General features: G+C 45.7%; 1 protein-coding gene across 2 annotated transcripts in view; it reads right to left on the reverse strand.

Moving 5' to 3' along the window:
- Lrp2 (LDL receptor related protein 2) overlaps positions 1 to 17,589 on the reverse strand; it is a 150,140-nt gene extending 132,551 nt beyond the window's left edge. For both annotated transcript variants that reach the window (XM_052725150.1, XM_052725149.1), the window contains exon 1: positions 17,416 to 17,589. In XM_052725150.1, coding sequence (XP_052581110.1) covers positions 17,416 to 17,497 — 82 coding nt within the window. In that variant the 5' untranslated portion in view covers positions 17,498 to 17,589. The remainder of the gene's footprint in view (positions 1 to 17,415) is intronic.
- Between the last annotated feature and the right edge of the window lie 2,374 nt (positions 17,590 to 19,963).

Consider the following 19,963-nt stretch of genomic DNA (forward strand, 5'->3'; position numbering starts at 1 on the left):
CAAAGCCAAGTATGATCCTCATGTGCTCTCTCAGCAAATCCTTGACCAGAGGGCATATCACCCTCTGCTTCAACCTGTTCTAACCAGTCTCAGGGCTAGAGAGACACAATAATAAACTACAGGAAGCCAAGTGGACAGGGTGCACGTCCAGGATACATGAGATGGAAATGCTCGGTTCCTGAGAAATGTGAACCTTTTCACAATTTGGCATTGAATTTTCACCTTTAAAAATCTGGAACATGAAGGACCAAACTGTCCTTGGGAGCAGACAGGCAGGTGACAAGGCCTTGTCTTCTACCATTGCTTCGTCTGGTGCTTTCGCTCCCCTTAAAAAGCTGCATTGGCCGGGCGGTGGCGGCGCACGCCTTTAATCCCAGCACTCGGGAGGCAGAGTCAGGCGGATCTCTGTGAGTTCGAGGCCAGCCTGGTCTACAGAGTGAGATCCAGGAAAGGCGCAAAGCTACAGAGAAACCCTGTCTCGAAAAACCAAAAAAAAAAAAAAAAAAAAAAAAAAAAAAAAAGCTGCATTTTCCCCCTCAGCGGTTTCTAGGGATAGAGAATTTGACAGGTGGCTTCTGCATTTCAAAAGCCCCCAGCAAGGAGGCTCCTCAGCAGCGCTGACCCAACCAGGAACTGGTCAAATGTGAATAATTTGGCACCAGGTTCCCTGGGGACCAAATGTTCACTGAACACTCTCCAAGCACTAGTACCTTGCATGTTCACAATGACCTATAAATATTCCCAAGAGGCAGGACTTAGAATCCACATGGTACAGTTGAGGAAGCTGGGGTTCAGAGGTCATGTGACTCACAGGAATGACTCTGGAAAGCAACTGAGCTAAATCTCCAAGTCACAGCCTATGTCCCAACATGAAAAAAAGTTTGGCCCCAGGTTCACTCAGTCCATAGTAGACCTGAGATTAGGGATCTTTAAGCAGGCTGGGAGGGGCTGGCTTGGTAACAAGAGCTTTAAACTTAAATCACTGGCTTCTGCCCATTTCCACCCGGCAGGCCATGTGTGTTCGTACACATGTGTACAGATGCCAGATGTGTGATGGACATACTTACAGTGGTCGGAAACCCACCTCAGGGATCCTCCTGTCTCTGTCGTGCCAATGCCTGAGCTGTGTCCCAAACCTGAGGCAATCTACCATCAGTAGATATGAGGAAACCATAGGAATTCTCTTTTTTTTTTTTTAAATGGAAGTGATTCTAGCATAGAATTGTTGCAAATGTATATTTACAACTCAAATATTTCTTCCTGACAGAGCCCTAAATGATTCATATCATCTGTCCTAAAGAGTGAATGGCCCACATGCACAAGCCTTTCAGAAATGGCAGTAATGTTCTCAAGGACATAGGATACACTTTTGTAATATTCTGGCTCACAATTAATTGAAGACTAGGACGTTTGTCATTTATGTCTGGCTCAGGGGCATATCCCCATAGTTACATCACTATGGAGGCTGAAACAAGAATTTAGTTGTGTAATTTCTGTGATATTTTTAAAACATAATCAAATTTTACAAATGAATGTGGTCAATATAGCCCAACAGGCAGGGGGTGTCCCTTCAACGGCAGGCGACTTGTCTAGCATATTCTTGGCTCTGTAGTCACAAAAACAAACAAAACCTTATACACTGTCACTGCTAGGAATAGTGGCACATGCCTGTGATCCCACGATCCCAGCACCTGTGAGCTAGAAGCAGAGCCAGGAATTCAAGGTCATTCTCTTGCTATTATAGTATTGAGTTTGAGGTTAACTTGGGCTACATAAGACCCTGTCTAAAATGTGTGTGTGTATACATATGTATACGTATGTATACACATGTGTGTGTGGGGTGTGTGTGTGTGTGTGTGTGTGTGTGTGTGTGTGTGTGTGTGTTTCCTTTAAATGGATCACTAAAGGTGTCCTCTAAAGTTTAACTCTTAGGGCTGGCAAGATGATTCAGTGAGTGAAGGCACTTGGCCCTCAGCCGAAGGACCTGAGTTCAATCCTTGGAATCCACATGGTGAAGGGAGAAACCCAACTCCTACAGGTTGTCCTCCGCCCTCCACACTCATGCCACGCTATGGCATGCACCCAGAGAATGGGAGGAGAGAGAGGGGGGTAAATAAGTGTGAGTAAGTATCAAGTCCTGTCCATTATGTCACAGCACTCATGCAGTTGGCAAAGGAAACAGAAGAACTTTAAATGCCCGGGCAACAGGCATCTCACAACACGATCTGCTGCCTGGGTCTCCTTAGTGCCACCCTGGAGGAGCTGACTTACGTCCCTCCTCCATCAGTCTGTTGAAATGTGCTAAGATGAAGCAGCAAGGTCCCTCGAACCTGACTCTTCCTTGAAACCACATAGTAAAGGTTACCCTGGTGTGTCCTTCTCCAACTAAAACCAGCTTGAGCATCCTCATTATTGCAGTAAGGCAAGCAGAGAGTGGATGAGTCAAGAAAGAGACCATCTCTAATCCGTTATCAATAATAACTCAGAGAAAAGTCTTTCATCCTAAGTGTACAATCTACTGACTTGGTGACTTATTTACAAAATTGATGGAAATTGTTAACAGGGAGTTAATTGATTTAAGTCACCTGATTACCACAGTTAATTAACCACACTAACTTAATCTTCTTTCTTTGCAAATGCCAACTAATCATTTCCCAGGTGTCGGGCAGTAATTCCTTGAATAAAAATTACCCCTCTCTCCTCTTCAAGGGAGAATCTTGAGTGTTTTCTTTTCAGATTCCAATCAAACAACAAGCAAGATCTTTTTCTTATGTGGCTGCATTGAAAGGGCTTCTATCTTTCCATGGCTTCCCTCCCCACACCCTTCCATTATAATAAAGGAAATCCAGCCGTGCGACTTTACCGACCATGTCATTTTGAATTACTTCAAGAACCAGCAGAGAACACTTCTTGAATAAAAATGAACAAATGAAAGGCAGTTGAGACTTTCATCTAGGAAAGTGAATTTCCAGAAAAAAAGACTTAAAAATACTTCATTTGCTGGGGCTGGCTATAAAGGGGTAACACAAAGAATGGGGTGGGGTGGAGCTGTCCTAATCCTGACTGTGGTAGTTGTTATACTAATATATATACATATATATTAATATTTATAGAAATAGGAGTTGGGGTGTAGCTCAGTGGCAGAGCACATGCTTAGCATGCAGAGGTCTGTCTAGCATATTCCCAAAAGATTACAGTAACATACACACAAACAACTCAGTCTATGTTAACTTAAGATAGAGCAACTCATAAATACAAACATTCAAAGCCTATTGCTTTGAAACCTATAAAAATGTATCAATTTTTACATATATAAAAACTAAGGTTAGTGGGGTGTGGTGGTGCACACAACTACCACAGAGGCAGGGGAGTCTCTGTGAGTCTAAGATCAGTCTGGTCGACAGAGTGAGTTCCGGCCATGGCTACATAGTGAGACCCTGTCTCGAATGAACAACAGTCCCTCATCCCTGCCACAAGAAATGGTGTGTGTGGGTGAAGAAAACCAGCAATGTCCCAGCGGCGGTCAGAATAGCCCATGTGGTTCCCCATCTCTCCAGTTCTCTATTAGTGGGTCTGTCATTTGTCTTCTAAATAGAGCCAACTGTCTCCTAAATAGAGCATGTGACGCAGGGAACCTCTGGAGGAAGTCACCCCCTAAAGAGTACTGGGGCTTTAATAAAGGGCCATCTCTCTTCTCCTTCTCATTCCTTCAATCACATCAAAATGTCTGAAAACTAACTGTCGATTACAAGAGGAATCTGCGATACACATTCTCCTCTGTAACTGTTACATCTCTTCTTTGGTTCCCCTTGCAGGGAAATGGCGAGCACGGTGTGCTCTTCTTACTAGCTCCTGGTGTGCCACATTCTCCTGTGTGCACTGCTGGGTTTAATCATTTACAGTAAGACGCATCAAACCTTCAATTTTTAAGCCATCCATTTTGTTTTTCACCAGGACCTCGGCTTCTACTGATTGCTTAGCAAATTCCTTCTACACTTCACTGCACCAAATATTAGGGGAGAAGTACATTTTTATGTCAAAGTATACTAGAAAAAGTCAGAATTCTGGTAACTTTTTAGCAACTGACTTGGAGCCAGGCTTAGTAGTATACAATATTCAGGAGGTTGAGACAGGAAGAATTTAAGGCCAGCTTGCATAACATAGTAAGACCCTACCAAAATACAAAAATAAAAACAGCAACCAACTTGGGAAGAGTGTGTACTAACTTACAGATTTTTTTTATTATATACTAACATAAAAAGAAAAACGTTTCTCTTTATTTTATTGTACTTGTTTATTGAGTGGGCGGTGGGTGCCCATTGGTAGGGGTAGGCCTGTGGTGCCAGTGTGACATAGTAGAAGTCATGGACTGTCCTTCTACCATGTGTGTAGGTCCCTAGGAATCAAACTCAAGTAGTCAAGCTTGCAAATTGTCTTTATCCTGTCTGTGAGAAGTCTTGCCTGGCCAGACAAATAGTTTTCTATTCGCAGTCATCATTATGGTCTAGAAAAATAACTGCATCTACATCCCAACCTTCAAGAGTCTCTTCTCAAAATCATCACTGTTGATGGATCTTAACAACTGCTTTTCTTTGTCATTATTATGTTTGTTTGACCGATGAAGGGTTTCTTTCTTTCTTTCTTTCTTTCTTTCTTTCTTTCTTTCTCTCTTTCTTTTTCTTTCTTTCAAGAAAAGATCTTACTGAAACCCAAGCAGACCTGAAACTCACTACGTAGCCCCGACTGTCCTCAAACTCGCAGCAGAGGTCAACCACCACATCCAGCTATAACCTTTTCTAGCAATCTTATGTCAATTGAGCTAAGTATGGGCCATTCTACAAAGTAAAATGCTCTATTTTAGAGTTTGCTTAACTGCTCAAACAGGCATCTTAAGAACAAGTAATCACACACACACACACACACACACACACACACACACACACACACACACACAGAGTTGGCTTCCTTTTAAAACTCCCTCTCACTTTCTGCTCTCTTCCACCCTTTATCTCTCTAAAACCATGCCAACTTGGGAGTTTGCTTCTGGGTCCCCGGGGAAACAATGTCCCACTCAGAAGAACTGGCTCTAGTGATGACAAAGCAGACGTCTTCAGACATAACAAGAAGCGCTTCGGGTCCAAAACCCTCCACGCATCCCCAGAGGACATACCTGCCCTGCCCCAGAGAGCAGGACCAAAGGTTGAGCTGCATGGCACCAGTCTCTGAAATGACCAGGCACGAAGGCCGTCTTCCACTTCCTTCTATTCTCTCACTTATCCATGGTGACAACACGTGAGAATCAGCGTTCTGGGCTCAAATTTTAGTTCCACAACTTAACTACTGGACAAGCCCACCTGTCTTGCCTTAGTCCTTAACACATAAAATTCTATGCTGTTAACTGCTGTAACTGGGTGGTGGTGGCTCACACATTTAATCCCAGCACTCGAGAGGCAGAGGCAGGTGGATCTCTGTAAGTTCGAGGCCAGTCTGGGCTACCACGTGAGTTCCAGGAAAGGCGCAAAGCTACACAGAGAAACCCTGTCTCGAAAAAAAACAAAAAAGAAAAAAAGAAAAATAATAATAATAATAATAATTAAAAATTCAGTCATTTGAGAAAAGCCTGTCTCAGGGAAAAAAAAAATCAGTCATTAATACTAAGCTCATTTTCCCAGCTTCTTTACCTATATATGCACGTGATTCAGTCATTCCCTGTCTCCAGCTTAATTTTTTTCTTATTTTTTTCCTTTTTTTCTTTTTCTTTCTTTTTTTTTTTTTCCTTTAGTTGTGAGCCTTTCCTTTAATGGCTGAGCCATCTCTGGCCCTCCAACCTTTTATGTATGTGGAAACCAGAGGTCAGCCTGGGGAGCCATTCACCCTTTAAAAAAGAAAGAAAGAAAAGAAGACCTGGGTCTCGCTGCCCACTGGTCTGAGTGGCTCTGTCTGCTTCTCCTGCGCTGGAATAACAAGTTCAGCTTTTTCCATGGACGCAAGCCATTGAACTTATGCTTGCAAGACAAACACTTTTACCAACTGAATCATTTCCAAGGCTGCCGAGAAAGTCTGGGACCACAGAACAAGTAGCCTTGGCCTTTATCAGCAGCCTGGGCCCTTTTCATCAGGCCTATTTTTCCATCATCCATCAGAAACAAGGCTCTGACGGGGCGCTGGAGGTTCTCCCCACCTCAGCCAGCTGCCTCCCAGCGTTGGGAAACGGCTCCCCTCTTCAGAGAGGGCCTTTTGTCCAGGCTGCTGTCCTCACTGTACCAGGGTCCCAGGCAGCTTTCTTTTGTGCTCTGTTTAAATACAGAATGACAGTCCACTAACAGAACATGGAAAAACTTCGGCTTATCTTTTTGTAAAAGCTACTGTATCAAATGTGTAGTAAAAATGGCAGAATGACCCATTGTGTGCGTCCAGGGGAATTCTCACAGGATAACCATGGATCTGGAGGGAAGCTTAAAAAGGAATGAAGAAGCGGCTACTCAAACGCACTGGGGGTCACCAGTGGGGTGGAGTGGGGGAATGTGGGGGTTCAGATGGAGAGAAACAGTGTTGCTAAGCCACTTGCTTTGATTAAGACAACAATTTTTCTTTTCCTCCCTCAGGATCTAAAAGGGGCCTCAAGAGACCCTAAGATATTAAGAGCTGGCAAAACCAGGGTAGGATGCCACCGCCTCTTTTCAGTACTGGAGGTTGAATCCAAAGTCTTTTGTGCATGTCAGGCAGGCGAGTGCTCTGCCACTGAGCACTTGTTTAAAAGTCCTGTTTTTGTGAGGTTTGTTTGTTTCCTTATTTCCTTGTTTTGAAACAGAATCTCATGAAGCCGAGAGAGAGAGAGAGAGAGAGAGAGAGAGAGAGAGAGAGAGAGAGAGAGAGAGAGAGAGAGAGAGAGATACACAGATACACATAGAGACAGACAGAGATAGATAGATAGATAGACAGACAGATAGATGATAGATAGATAGATAGATAGACAGATAGATGATAGATAGATAGATAGATAGATAGATAGATAGATAGATAGATAGATCGATCAAGAATGACCTTGAATGTCTGACTTTTCAGCATCTACCTAACAGGTTCTCGGAATACAGGTATACTGCCACATCCACTTTATGTGCTGCTGGGGAAAGACCGAAGATCGGTGCATGCTAGACAAATACCCTAACAACTAAGCTACACCTTCAGCCCTACTTTTTGAGACTATTTTTAAAAACAGAATCTCATCATAGTGTAGAATGGCCTAGAACAAAAGGCAGTCCTCCTGCCTCAAACTCCCAACTGCTAGGATTACAGGAATGAGTCATATCTGATTAAAATGATTTTGAGAAAGGGTCTTTTTAAATTGCCCAGGCTGACTTCAGATTTGCAATCCTCCTGCCTCAAACTCCAATGTAGCTGGGATTCCTGATGTGCCAGCACACATAGCTTTTGAGGAGATCCACTCTTAAATTCATGGGACATCCATTCATGAATTCATTTGACTTTGTCTGTTGTGGATCCTAAGGATAGAGCAATGAATAGAAGAAATGAAATCTGTGTCTCAAGAGAACACAATAAGTAAACAAGCAAGCTGGCAGTTTTAAACAAGGAGGCAGAGGCAGGTGAATCTCTGTGAGTTCGAGGCCAGCCTGGTCTATAGAGTTACAGAGTGAGTTCTAAGACAGCCAGGGCTGTTACACAGAGAAACCCTGTCTTGAAAAACAAAAAGTAAATAAGCAAATACAAAGTTATGTAACTTCATTAATACTCCCGACAGTGAGTGCTGTAATGGAGAAAGTGAGCCACAGAGGAAAGACGCAGGGGGCATTCAGTTTGAGCTGATTGTCAGCCTGGGCTACAGGCTGCAAAGTGAGGCCCTGTCTCAAAAATAAATAAATAAATAAATAAGGTGGGAAGGAATGGTTAGAAGATAGAAGAAAGGAAGGGGAGGGAGGAGAAAACAATAACGGTGTTAGGCAACTGCTGAGGTCAAAGAAAATGATCTAGAATATGAACTGCTTCGAATTTAAGGCATAGGAATTTCTTCCAGAACACAGACGACACAGGCTGAAAGGCAAGCAGTAAGAGCTGTCATACAAACGTGTGGCATTCTCTCCCTATTTCCACATTTATTAAAAGCAGAGTCAGGGTCTGCACAAGGCCCAGGCATGCGAGCACGCACACACAATTGAAAGTTGAGATTCATTTCATGGCTTTAGTTTCGTGTTGTGCTATGGTGTTCTCCTGCCATGTTTAGACACAGGGAAGCAGGTGTGGAGAACTTGTTTGAGCCAGGACTGGGGTTCAACAGAGCAGGATAAAGGAGGCCGGGCTGCTGAGAGTGTGTGTGAAGGAAGAAGTGACTTTAGCGAGGAATCTGAAATAGAAGCTGAGGAGTGAGAGGTCTCAAGGACAGGGGAGAGGTGGTGAGATCAACACATTCTAAGGATAGGAAGGAAACGGGCTCCCATTGCAGCCACAGAACAGAAGGCTGCTCTAGAAGCCAGTGGGCTCTGTTGGGGGTGGGGAGGTAAAAACCCCGACTCCACAGAGCATAGCGAACTGCCATAGGAAGGGATTGGCACTGCAGGCAAGTTCATTCACAAAACTGAGAAATGAGAAGGTTCCCATAACAGCTGCTCTTAGATTGTCTGAGCCCAGAACTACCTGGAAACTCTTCAAAATACAGATCCCCATGTTCCTGGTTCAATGACTGTAGGCTCTGGCCTATGAGTTTATATGCTTTATAAAGCTCCTCGAGTGATTTGATATGCCAGGCTTGGAGAGCCTAACTCAGGGTCCTTAGAAAGTGTAGCGTTCTACATTATTGAGGTAAGTGAAGTGGTTATACTTTTAAGAACGTAGCTGAAGCCTAGCATGGCGGCTCATGCCTATTACTCCAGACCTGAGAGGCAGAGGCAGGAGTATCAGGAATTCCAGGCCATCCTGGGCTACATGAGACACTGTCTCAAAAAGCAAGAAGAAAATAAAGGCATAACTGAAGGCAGGCTCTGGTGGTTCACATCCAGAAGGCCGGCACCAAGGGTCAAGTGCTCCGAGATGAGCCTGGGATACACAGGAAAAGAAGGAAAAGAGAGCAGGGAAAGGATAGAGGGGAGGGAGGGAAGAAACCCCCCAGGTCAAGAATACATGTAACCCCATTTGTCCGGACCTTACAACTGCAGAAAAGCTGGCTGAAAACAAGCCTGACACCAGAGGAACAGAGTGAAGGAAAACACCAAGGGAAAGCATGGAAGCCGTGCTGAACCTCCCCAAACTCCACTGCAGCTCAGGACTCTTCCCATCCAGGAGCGAGGAAATACTCATATTGTTTTATCCAGTGTGAGTTGGGTTTTCTATTTGTTTTTTTAAAAGTGTTCTCCACACCCTTCCCCACATCAGAATTATAAGAATGTGAAAGTCCATGCCAGCTACCACTTTCCTTCTCCCCTTTAGTAAGGTTAAAATACAGCCACTATTGACATAGTCTAGATAAAATGTATCCATTCTTAAATTCAGTGTATCAGGCCTAGGAGTAGTTCACCCTGGTAATTTCTGTACCCAGGAGACTGAGGCAGGAGTGCTAAGAGATCAAGGGCAGCCTGAGTGTGCTACATAATCATCAGTTCCAGGCCAGCCTGAGTGTGCTACATAATCATCAGTTCCAGGCCAGCCTGAGTGTGCTACATAATCATCGGTTCCAGGCCAGCCTGAGCTACAGGATAAAACCCTGTCTCAAAAAGACCAAAAAAGTAGTTGAGTATGGTAGTACACATCTACAATTCTAGCCGTTGGCAGAAAAATGCAGGAGGATCAGGAGTTCAAGGCTAGCCTGGGCTAAAATGAGACCCTTACAAAATTAAGCTGTCAATCATGGTGGTGCATGCCCTTCACCTCAGCACCCAGGAGGCAGAGGCAAGCTAGCCTAATCTTCAGGGTCAGTTTCAGGACAGCCCGCACTACATAGAAAGATCCTGTCTCAAAATTTTTAAGTCAACTCTATTTAAGGACATGAATTTTTTTTTTCAGCTTTTACTCCTTGTTAAATATCACGGAATTGTTCCCAATAGACATGCAAACGCTTGATACTTATAAGACAATCATTTTTATATGAGGATCAAGAAGTTCTAGCCTAACAGAATTGAAGTTACTCTCCCCCTTTCAGATTTCAGCATCCTTTGGACCCTCGGGAGGACCTGCATTGACACTGAGTATGCATCAGCAGTAAGTGATGAAGGCTTCTTCTCACACTTAGGAGGAATTACTGGCTGACGTCTGCTTGAAAGAGTTCTTTGGTTATTGCTTACAGACTGAGATCCCAAGATCTGCAGACGATAAACAAGCCATTGTATCCATGGTAACAGTGGCTTAACTTTTCAATGCACAGAATGGTAATTACATTTTCTTCTTTCATTTATTTCTCACTGTTTCTTATAACCTTGGGGTCCAGCATGATGATCTCAGGCAGGGCTAATGACCAAACACATCGAGATTTCAGAGGTAAAACTGCATATTGTCAGCTAGCTAGACACCCTTAATCCCAGCACTCCGGAGGCAGAGGCAGGGGGATCCCTGTGAGCAAGGCCAGCCTGGTCTACAAAGTGAGTTCCAGGACAGCCAGGGCTGTTACACAGAGAAACCCTAAAAAAAAAAAAAAAAAAAAAAAAAAAAAAAAAAAAAAAAAAAAAAAAAAAAAAAACCTTGGGTCTGAAGAGATGGCTCAGTTTAAGAGCACTGACTGGGCTGGAGAGATGGCTCACTGGTTAAGGGCACTGGCTGCTCTTCCAAAGGTCCTGAGTTCAATTCCCAGCAACCATATGGTGGCTCACCGCCATCTGTAATGAGATCTGGTGCCCTCTTCTGGCCAGCAGGCATACATGCAGACAGAACACTGTATACATAATAAATAAATAAACAAACAAACAAATAAATAAATAAATATAACAGCACTGACTGTTCTTCCAGAGGACTGGGTTCAATTCCCAGCACCTACATGGCAGCTCACAGCTGTCTGTAACTCCAGGATCCAACACCCTCACACAGACATACATGCAGGCAAAACACCAATGCACACAAGATAAAAATAAATATATATTTTTTTAAAATAAAAAACATTGTCTTACTCTCGTTTTCTGGGAGAGACACGTGTTTTATTGCTGTCCTTTTAAATCACAGGTGATCAAGAGCTTGGGAAAAGGACCAAGTCCAGGAACCATACACAAACAAATGGGGTTAACTAGAAAAGAAATCACAGCAAAATGAAGCCCTTCCAGTGGACTGAAGAAGTCCATGCTTTAATCTTGCCACTCATTTTCCCAAACTTTCTTTTCCTCTTCACATTCTCCAAATAAGAAAACTTTGGTTGGGGCTGGGAGGTGGTGGTGCACGCCCATTAATCCCAGCACTCACAAGGCAGAGGCAGGAGGACCTGTGATGTGAGTTCAAGGCCAGCCTGGTCTACATACAGAGCGAGTTCTAGGACAGGCAAAACAGAGAAACCCTGTCTCCAAAAACAAAAAGAGGAAGAGGAGAAGAAAAACTTTAGTTGGCAAATGAACTTTCTAGAAGTTCTTCCTTCCCTCCTCCTAGACCTGAAAAGTGGGGTTGGGTTGTGGCTCTGTGGTAGAGAACTTGTGCGGCACATACGACCCTACAGGTTGAATCTTTAGTATGACCACAGTTGTAATAAGGAAAATAACAACTCTAAAAGTTGCAACATCATTCCAGGATCATAGAATGTCCTGTCTTTTACCTTAATGTTCCTAACTCACTGTGTTAGCTGGGGACTGCCAACTCTAGAGAAATTTGCATATGCCTTTCAAATCTGTCTTCACATTCAAAATGAAAATAGCATCATTAATCAATTTTGTCTACTAAGGTATTATGTCAGATTTGCCGTTCGGCCTGTGTTCACCATTCTCTTCACAGCGTTACCCCAATTTTCTTCTGAGATCCACACTTTTGTCTGCAAAGTCTGGGACCACAGAAGAGCACACACAGACAATGGCGGCACTTCTTCCCCTGAGTAAGGTGATCTATTTGTCAATTAAGAAAAGTCATTGAAATGCAACCAATGAAGCTATCCACAATTTCCCTCTGGATATGGCATGATAGGATGGCGCTCTAAAGCCCGCGATAGTCATTTTACACCAAGAGGATGTCTGAAAATGGAGTCATCTCAGGAGCAGAAGAGAAAAACAAGACTGATATAACAGAGTATTTTATAGCAGGTGGAACCAAATGAAATTGTCAGTGTTTGCTAACGTCTGTCAAGATAGAAGGCAATCTCATATAAATTCAACAAATATCTGTATCTTCTTCACTTAGGGATTTCAACAAATTTCTTTGGTTCCAGTCAGTTTACCATAGGTTTCTATTATCAATACAACTCCTGATTAATATGCAAAAGTCATTATTGCCTGCCAATGTTAAATTTGTTTTGGTAGTGGATCAAATCCAAGGATTTGGGCATACTGGACTAATGCCCTATCAGTTAGCTGCAAAAGTCAAAATCCAGAGAAAAATTAATGACAGAAGACACTGTCTATTACCTATTTCCCACTCATTGCCTGATTTACTCTGTCCAACCATTCTATGAAGTGAATGTGAAGCCCATTTTACAGACAAAAAGAGCAACCCAGGGCTCCTCCAGCAGTTACAGTGGATTTCTTGGGTAATAAGAAAAAGGAAGTAGGATTCAAACCAAGAGTCTTAATCCAAAATCCCAAGCACCGCCCACTTCTTCTCTTCACGGACCTCTACCGAACACAAAAGCAAACTTGGCATTTCCAAACAAACCACTACTAATCATTTCCAAATAGAGACCCAAACACGACACTGAAGCATGTCGAATCTTCCTTAAGCCAGAGAGGTCCTGGGAGGGGTAACCCGAAACCAGAGAGACGATCTCAGAGTCTCACAGTGGAGTCCATTTTAATTATGAAATCCAGACCAGCTCACCTACATACTCTGGACTTGTAAAGCATATCACAGTAAGTAGCAGCGATTCCTTGCATTTCCTCAAGATCACAAAGTTAATAAATATGAAAACCATTCCAGGGGAGCTGGAGAGATGGCTCAGAGATTAAGAGCACTGGCTGTTCTTCCAGAGGTCCTGAGTTCAATTCCCAGCAACCACATGGTGGCTCACAACCATCTATAATGAGATCTGGCCTGCAAGCATTCATGCAGGCAGAACACTGTATACATAATAAATAAATCTTAAAAAAAAAAAAAAAGAACGAAAAGATAAGAAAACCATTCCAGTTGTACCAACGAGTGCTTCTTCAATCTCATTTTCTCCATTCTAGAGTAGAGCTTCACAACTGGTGTATTTGTAGTTGTGCTACACTAATACTCAGAATCCCTGAGTGTGTGTGTGTGTGTGTGTGTGTGTGTGTGTGTGTGTGTGTGTGTGTGTTTGGTTGTTTGATTGTTTGGTTGTTTGAGGGTAAGAATGTACATACAGTTGGAGAACAGGTCTTGTAGCCCAGGCTGACTTGGAATTCCCTATTTAGCTGAAGCTAGACATGAACATCTGATCTCACGGCCTCTCCCTCCCTAATTCTAGAATTAAAACACATACTCCAACACCTGCCTTTAATCCCAGCACAGAGGTAGGTGTGTGCTCCAAGCCAGCCAAGGCTATGCTGTGAGATCCTGTCTCACAAAATAACAACAAAAGATACCCCACCACAGCTGGCTCCCTTTGTTTTGAATTCAGTTATTTGTGGGTGGGGGGGTACATAGAGGTAAAGCAATATCTAGCATGCCTAAGCCCCAACCGTTGATCCCCAGAACCAGAATGAATGAAGAAATGAACATTTCCTAAAGAACCTGCAATTGCTTGTTACCCTGTTCCAGCTGGTAAGACTTAACAGCCCAAGCCAATATATGGCAATGGTACTGGAAGATAATTAGGTTCTTGATATCAATATTTTTAAATATAATTTTAAAATGTATTAAAATTTTTTAAACTTCAGTGTTCTGAAAGTGCTTGTCCGACGGGCAGTGGTGGCGGATCTCTGTGAATTTGAAGCCAGCCTGGGCTACAGAGTGAGTTCCAGGACAGGCACCAAAGCTACAGAGACTCTAACCTTCTCTTGAAAAAAAAAAAAAAAAACTTTAAAAAAAAAAGTGCTTGTCTAGAGACAGTGATTAACCAGGACTTAATAATTACCTTGTCTAGGTCCAAGTTTTGTAGCTGTCTACACAACAAAACACAAGATCCTCAGGAATGTGCCTTGATGGCACAAGCGTTTACAAAATGGGTCTGAAGATGGCGTAAGTTCTAGACCAAGCCGGAAGCTGAAGTCCTGAGGCTGCCTTAACCTATAAATAGATTCCTCTTTGGCCTGACATCCTGCTGTGGCCTCTTTGGCACATCCAGTCGTGTTAAAGACTGCCAAGGTCATCTACTTGTCATTCTTTGCTTCATCTGATAAGTGTGGATCCCCAGCAAGGAATCCAAAAGTCTCAACCAAAGAGGGTGGGGTATCTACAAAAGGAGATAAGCAAAGAGAAGCTGACTCCATCTGGGCTCTATCACAGATTACATGCCCTTAGGCCAGGAACTTAACTCCATTCTTTTCAGGACCTCCCTCCCCGAGCTGGGTTAACCACCCATCAGTATAAAACAATACACAGACTTAGATACCTAAGGTTCCCTCCACCTACAAATGTTTCCATCAGATCAAGATGATTGGAGAATTGAGGCAGAAGCCTATTATAACCAGAAAGACTTCAAGCAGGGAAGTGAAAGTCCACCCTGAAATAAAAGCAACAGCAATTAAAGTTCCAGAGACAGGTGACAGGACCAAAAATGTCGCCTACTTATTACAGGTCCCACTCAAGGTGGAATCACAAAAGTTTAATCCATAACCAAAAAAATATTCTAAGATCTAGGAAATCCTCAAAGAACTGAGTGGAAGATGTTTAGTTAGACTGAGCAGCAGGTAAAGGTGCTTGTCACCAAGCCTGACCACTAGAGCTGGATCCCAAGATCACATTACCCTTCACATGCATGTTATGGCATCTGCACTTCCACATACATGAATAAACGTAAAAAAAAAAAAATAGTTTGTGTGTCTTTGAGAAAGTGTTGATAAACATAAGGTTAGTTGCTAGTTTATTTTCATTGTCTATATTCACTGGGCCAAGTATTTTTACATAATTTACCTCCGTATGGTCATAAATATCCTGAGAAGTTCTCTTACTGTATCAGTTCTATAGTTTACAAATCTGAGTACTCCGCCAGGTATAGCAGCTGCACTCTTTAACCCTGACTCAAGAAGCTGAGACAGGAGGATCACAGGCAGCAGGCAGTGATTGCAGGCCAGTCTGGGCACACACAGAGACACTGGCTCATAAGAAATGAATTAAAATAGTAAAATATGAAGACTAAGAATGGTGAGACTTGGGTTCTAGTTTTAGAAACCTGAAGAACTCCCAGCATTACATGCCTAATCCCAGCACTCAGGAGGCAGAGGCAGGCAGCTGAATTCCAAGCCAACTTAGTCTATCTGTTGAGTTCCAGGACAGCCAGGGCTACAGAGAAAACCGGGGGTGGGGGGGGGGGGTGCTGAAGAAACACACACACACCCCATATTAGTTAGTGAACATTACATTACCATATCTGCTTTAAAAAAAAACTTACAGAATGCTTGCTTCCCAGCTTTTTTACACATGGACAGTAATTTTCCAGACAGGGACAAAAAAAGTACACTAAGCTATATTTAGCACATGATATATAACCCTAAGTAGGCACTGTGAACTCTCCCTACCTCACACACACAACAACAGTAAATCCCTCTTCTGTGTTTCCAATACTCTAGAAAGATGTTCAAAGAAAGAATTGTTAGTCGTCTTCTGCTGCCACCCACCCCTCCTTTTGGAAAGATTTTTGTAAGCCTGGTGCATTTGCTGGCGCTTCCAAACTTCCCAGGAAGTCTGAGATGGGTGCTTCTCCGAGTTGCTGTATAATTACTTGATTCCCTCTAAGGAGCTTATGCTAAGAATTGAGGAAAGAAAGCAGATTAACCATTTGAATACATGCCACGGCCCATCCACAAGCCCTCCCCGCTCTCCTCTGTAAACGGGGGCTTCCACAGTCCGCACCCATCAACCCCCAATATGTGATCTAGGGAAATCAATTTATTGCTTTGACTAATCCTGCAACAATAGGGGTTTCATTTTTATTGTAGGGCAATTAAGTTGTCGGACGGGGGAAAAAGCGGGAGGGGAAAGCGGGGACTGGCCCATCCCCACAGACAGATTAGTCCCTGCGGTGGCAGCAGCGTCCGCTCTGTCTGTCTGGTGGTCGGTCACACGCAGCTCCAGGCTGCTACCTAGCAACGAAAGCCAGGGAGAGAGCTCGAGGGTTCCTGTTTTCTCTCTCTCTCTCTCTCTCTCTCTCTCTCTCTCTCTCTCTCTCTCTCTCTCTCTCTCTCTCTCTCTCTCTCTCTCTCTCTCTCTCTCTCCCTCCCTCCCTCCCTCCCTCCCTCCCTCTCCCTCTCTCTCTCTCCCTCTCTCTCCCTCTCTTTCCCTCCCTCCCTCCCTCCCTCCCTTCTCATTTAACTCCGGTCCTCTCCATTTCTTTTAGCTTGTCTTTCATTTTCTTCTCTTAAACACTTTTCTATTCTGAACTCCAAATACTTTTCCCCCTTTCCCTCTCTTACCCTCTGCTCTGTTTCGCAGGAGAGGGAAAAAAAAAATCTAACTCTCGGACAACTTGGAAAAAGTTTGTAGCCACATTAGAAACTTTCCGCATTCCAGCCCCAAAACTCAGGCGCAGCAAACCAGCTCCATTCATCAACACAAAAGCACCCGCTCCGGGTAGAAAGGGAAAGCCTTCAAGAAAGTACTCTAGTGTATCAGTCGCGCTCTCTCCGCCAATCCCTCCTCCCGGCCTTATCTGGGTTCGTAAATGATCGGTATCATGAGATGCGGTCTCATGGGGGTCACCGCGGGACGGAGTTTCGTCACTGATGGAAGGAAGGAGGCTCTGGCCGGCCGCCCCGGGCGCGCGATGGGATCGGGTCTCCCGCGCCGGCCGGACGCTTGCAGGTGGAAAACTGCGCTGGGAGCTGCGTGGAGGACCGCTCTGCCCCGGCTAGAAGAAAGCGCAGACCCACGCGGGAGACCCTCTCTCTCTCCAGGTTCCAGCCTGAGAAGCGTTGAGGGCCAGGACTAATTCCCGTGGGAACAAAGGCGCAATCGCCGCGGGGTGAGCTGTCACAGAAGCCGGTGCGACCCCGTTCCCCAGCGAGCGGAGGAACGGCGCTGCGCTCGTCCCTCCTGGGGTCACCCGAGCGCTCTCAGCCCGAGCAGCTCCGCCGCCGCCGCCGCCGCCGCCCACCCACGCCCAGCTCCCCTCTGCAGCGCCTAGAGTGGACGGCGGCGCTGCGCGCGTGGCTCCCGCAGGTGGCCGCTTACCTTGGCCACTGACTGGAGCCAGGTAGGCAGCGATCGCCAGCAGCAGCATCCATGCTGCCGCCGCGGCGACCGGGCGCTCCATCCTCGAGACCGCCCCGGGCCTCGCCGTTCCTTCCCCGGGAGGTGGGCGCGCGTCGCAGCCCGCACAAGCAGCAACTCCGCTCAGGCTCGCAGGTCTCGCTCAGCCACTCTGCTGGCTGCTAGAGGCAGAAAGCCGGCCCGGATTCCAGAGGCATCCACTTTTCTACCCGCGCCAGTCCCCACCCTCCAGACAGTGCATAAAGCCCTTTAGACCAGACCGCCCCGGAACTAGCATGCGGGAATCCAGTGGGCCAGGCCCCCTGCCGCCCGGCCCGCCCCCTGCACTTTGCGACTCTGGGAGGAGTGGGCACTCGACCACTTGCGCGATAGCACATGCACACTCCACACGCGCGCACGCTTGAGCATGCTCTCCTCCAGGAGCACACGCACCGGGCACATTCCACAGTGACTGCTTCACACGCTAGGGAGCGCACACCCCTCTCTCGCACACGCACGCACATTCCACGACCACACTCAATCACTGACAATCACTGCCACTCACTCAAACGCGAGCAAGCGCTGCCCTCGCCACTCACAGAGATTTGCCCAGGAACGGAGGCAGGCTAGACGGCCAACGAAGAAATTTGCCACCTACACAAACTCTAGAACTTTATCGAGAGTTTGAATGGAGATAGAAAGGAAGTGGAAAGCTGGGAAAGTCAAGAGAAGCGACTTAAAATAAATAAATAAATAAAAAAAAGATGAAAAGGGAAAGAAAAGCAATGGAAAAGAGAAGGAAGGGAGAAGAAAAGAAAGAGCTGGGAGTGTGGCGGCTCACGCCTTTAATCCCAGCACTCGGAGGCAGAGGCAGGTGGATCTCTGTGAGTTCGAGACCAGCCTGGTCTACAAAGCGAGTTCCAAGGGAGGAGGGGGGGGGCGACCCAGGAAAAGGCTAGGCAAAGGCACAGAATGGGCTGGAGAGTCGCCTTGAGCTTCATGCCCTAGCCTGAACTCGGTAAGCTTCCCCGAGGCTCTGCCTTCCCCTGACGTGGTGCAGGCTGCTCACATGGGTTTGCTTGTGTTTTGAGGAGATTCTGTCATTGCTGTGGAGGCGATATCTATCTAGCTTCTCGAGTTCCACATCTACAGGTGTTAGAGACAGCGTCTCTTACAGTTCTGTTCATCTTCAACAAAACTTACGAGGAGGGCCTGTCTTCCCGTGATGCCAGTATTAAAACATCAGGAGTTGGGGGCCACACTGAACCTGTTAACTGAGGCACAACCCTCTTAAGAGGGTTGACCTTACAGGAGCCCTTCAGGCCATGGTCCCCAGCTGTGTGAGACTCCCAGGCGCTGAGATTAGCCAGCTGGTGCAATAGATTGAAGCCGCTGCGAGTCCCACGGGAGAATGGGCTGTTCCCCAGCCTCAGGCCATCCCAGAATCTTCTGTCCTGGCAGCTACCGTGGGTCCGTAGAGCCCTGGAACAAGGAGTCATTTCCTTCAGGCAAAGCGCTGTGATGAAGGGGGGCGGCTATCCACGTGGTGCCCAAGTGGGGTCCTTCCCTCTGCCTCCTCTCCCTGGAGTGACAGCCTGCCAGTCACCGCCTGCTTCTTCTCTCCCTGCAATGCATAGTCTGGACCTCTGCTGACCACCACCAACAGTCCGGGTAGCGTGGCTTAAAGTGGCGAAGCTTGGGGATGGGTGACACATTAAGTGTTACTTTGGGAGGACAAATTCAGGCATAAATAAATAAATAAAATGAACACTTAATACTTAAAAACAACAGGTCTGTGAAAATAGTGATGTCCGGACTGGAAAATGTAAAAAGTTGGATACTTTGGCTAAAGTCTCCTGCTGTGTGGCGCGAGAAGAGGGAAGAGTTGAAGACCCCAAGGGGGAGGGCGTGTAAAGGGTAGGGGTTGATGAGGGGGCGCGGTACTGCACTCCAATCTCAAGGGATGATTTATGCCTGTTTCAGAATGATGGTACAAGGACCACGCTGGGCTTATGCCGGTTCGAAACCTTCCTGGGCCAGGAAGCAATCCGATCATCCCGCATCCTTGCACCTCAACGGGTTGCAGAGAACCTCAACCCCGGCCTGGGAGGCGCGTTGGGGGTGTGTGTGTGTGTGTGTGTGTGTGTGTGTGTGTGTGTGTGTGTGTGTCCTTTCACTGTGGCGGTCCAGGGATCCAAACATTCCTTTCTGCACTGAAGGGTTTTCCTCATTGTTGCCGCCTTTGTGCTCTAGTGATGCCAATTTACCGGAATTCCAGACGTGGCTGCACAGCAGGGCTCAGGCTGACCATACCAGCCCAGCCGCGTTTGTGTAGGGGACCACGCAGCGTTAATCCCAGAATAACGCAGAACGGGGAGAGGGGGGGCATAAAAACTGGTGGGGATGGGGAATGACTAAGAGAACATGATCCATCCTTCCTCACACTTTTCCAGTGGAAAAGAAAAAACACGGTCTCAATGCAATCCCAGATCTGTGGCCCTAGAAAGAGGTCTGTAACACACGTTTTAAC

This window comes from Peromyscus californicus, unplaced genomic scaffold (genome assembly GCF_007827085.1).
Source record: "Peromyscus californicus insignis strain IS unplaced genomic scaffold, ASM782708v3 Scaffold_7__1_contigs__length_154581171, whole genome shotgun sequence".
Lineage (NCBI taxonomy): Eukaryota > Metazoa > Chordata > Mammalia > Rodentia > Cricetidae > Peromyscus > Peromyscus californicus.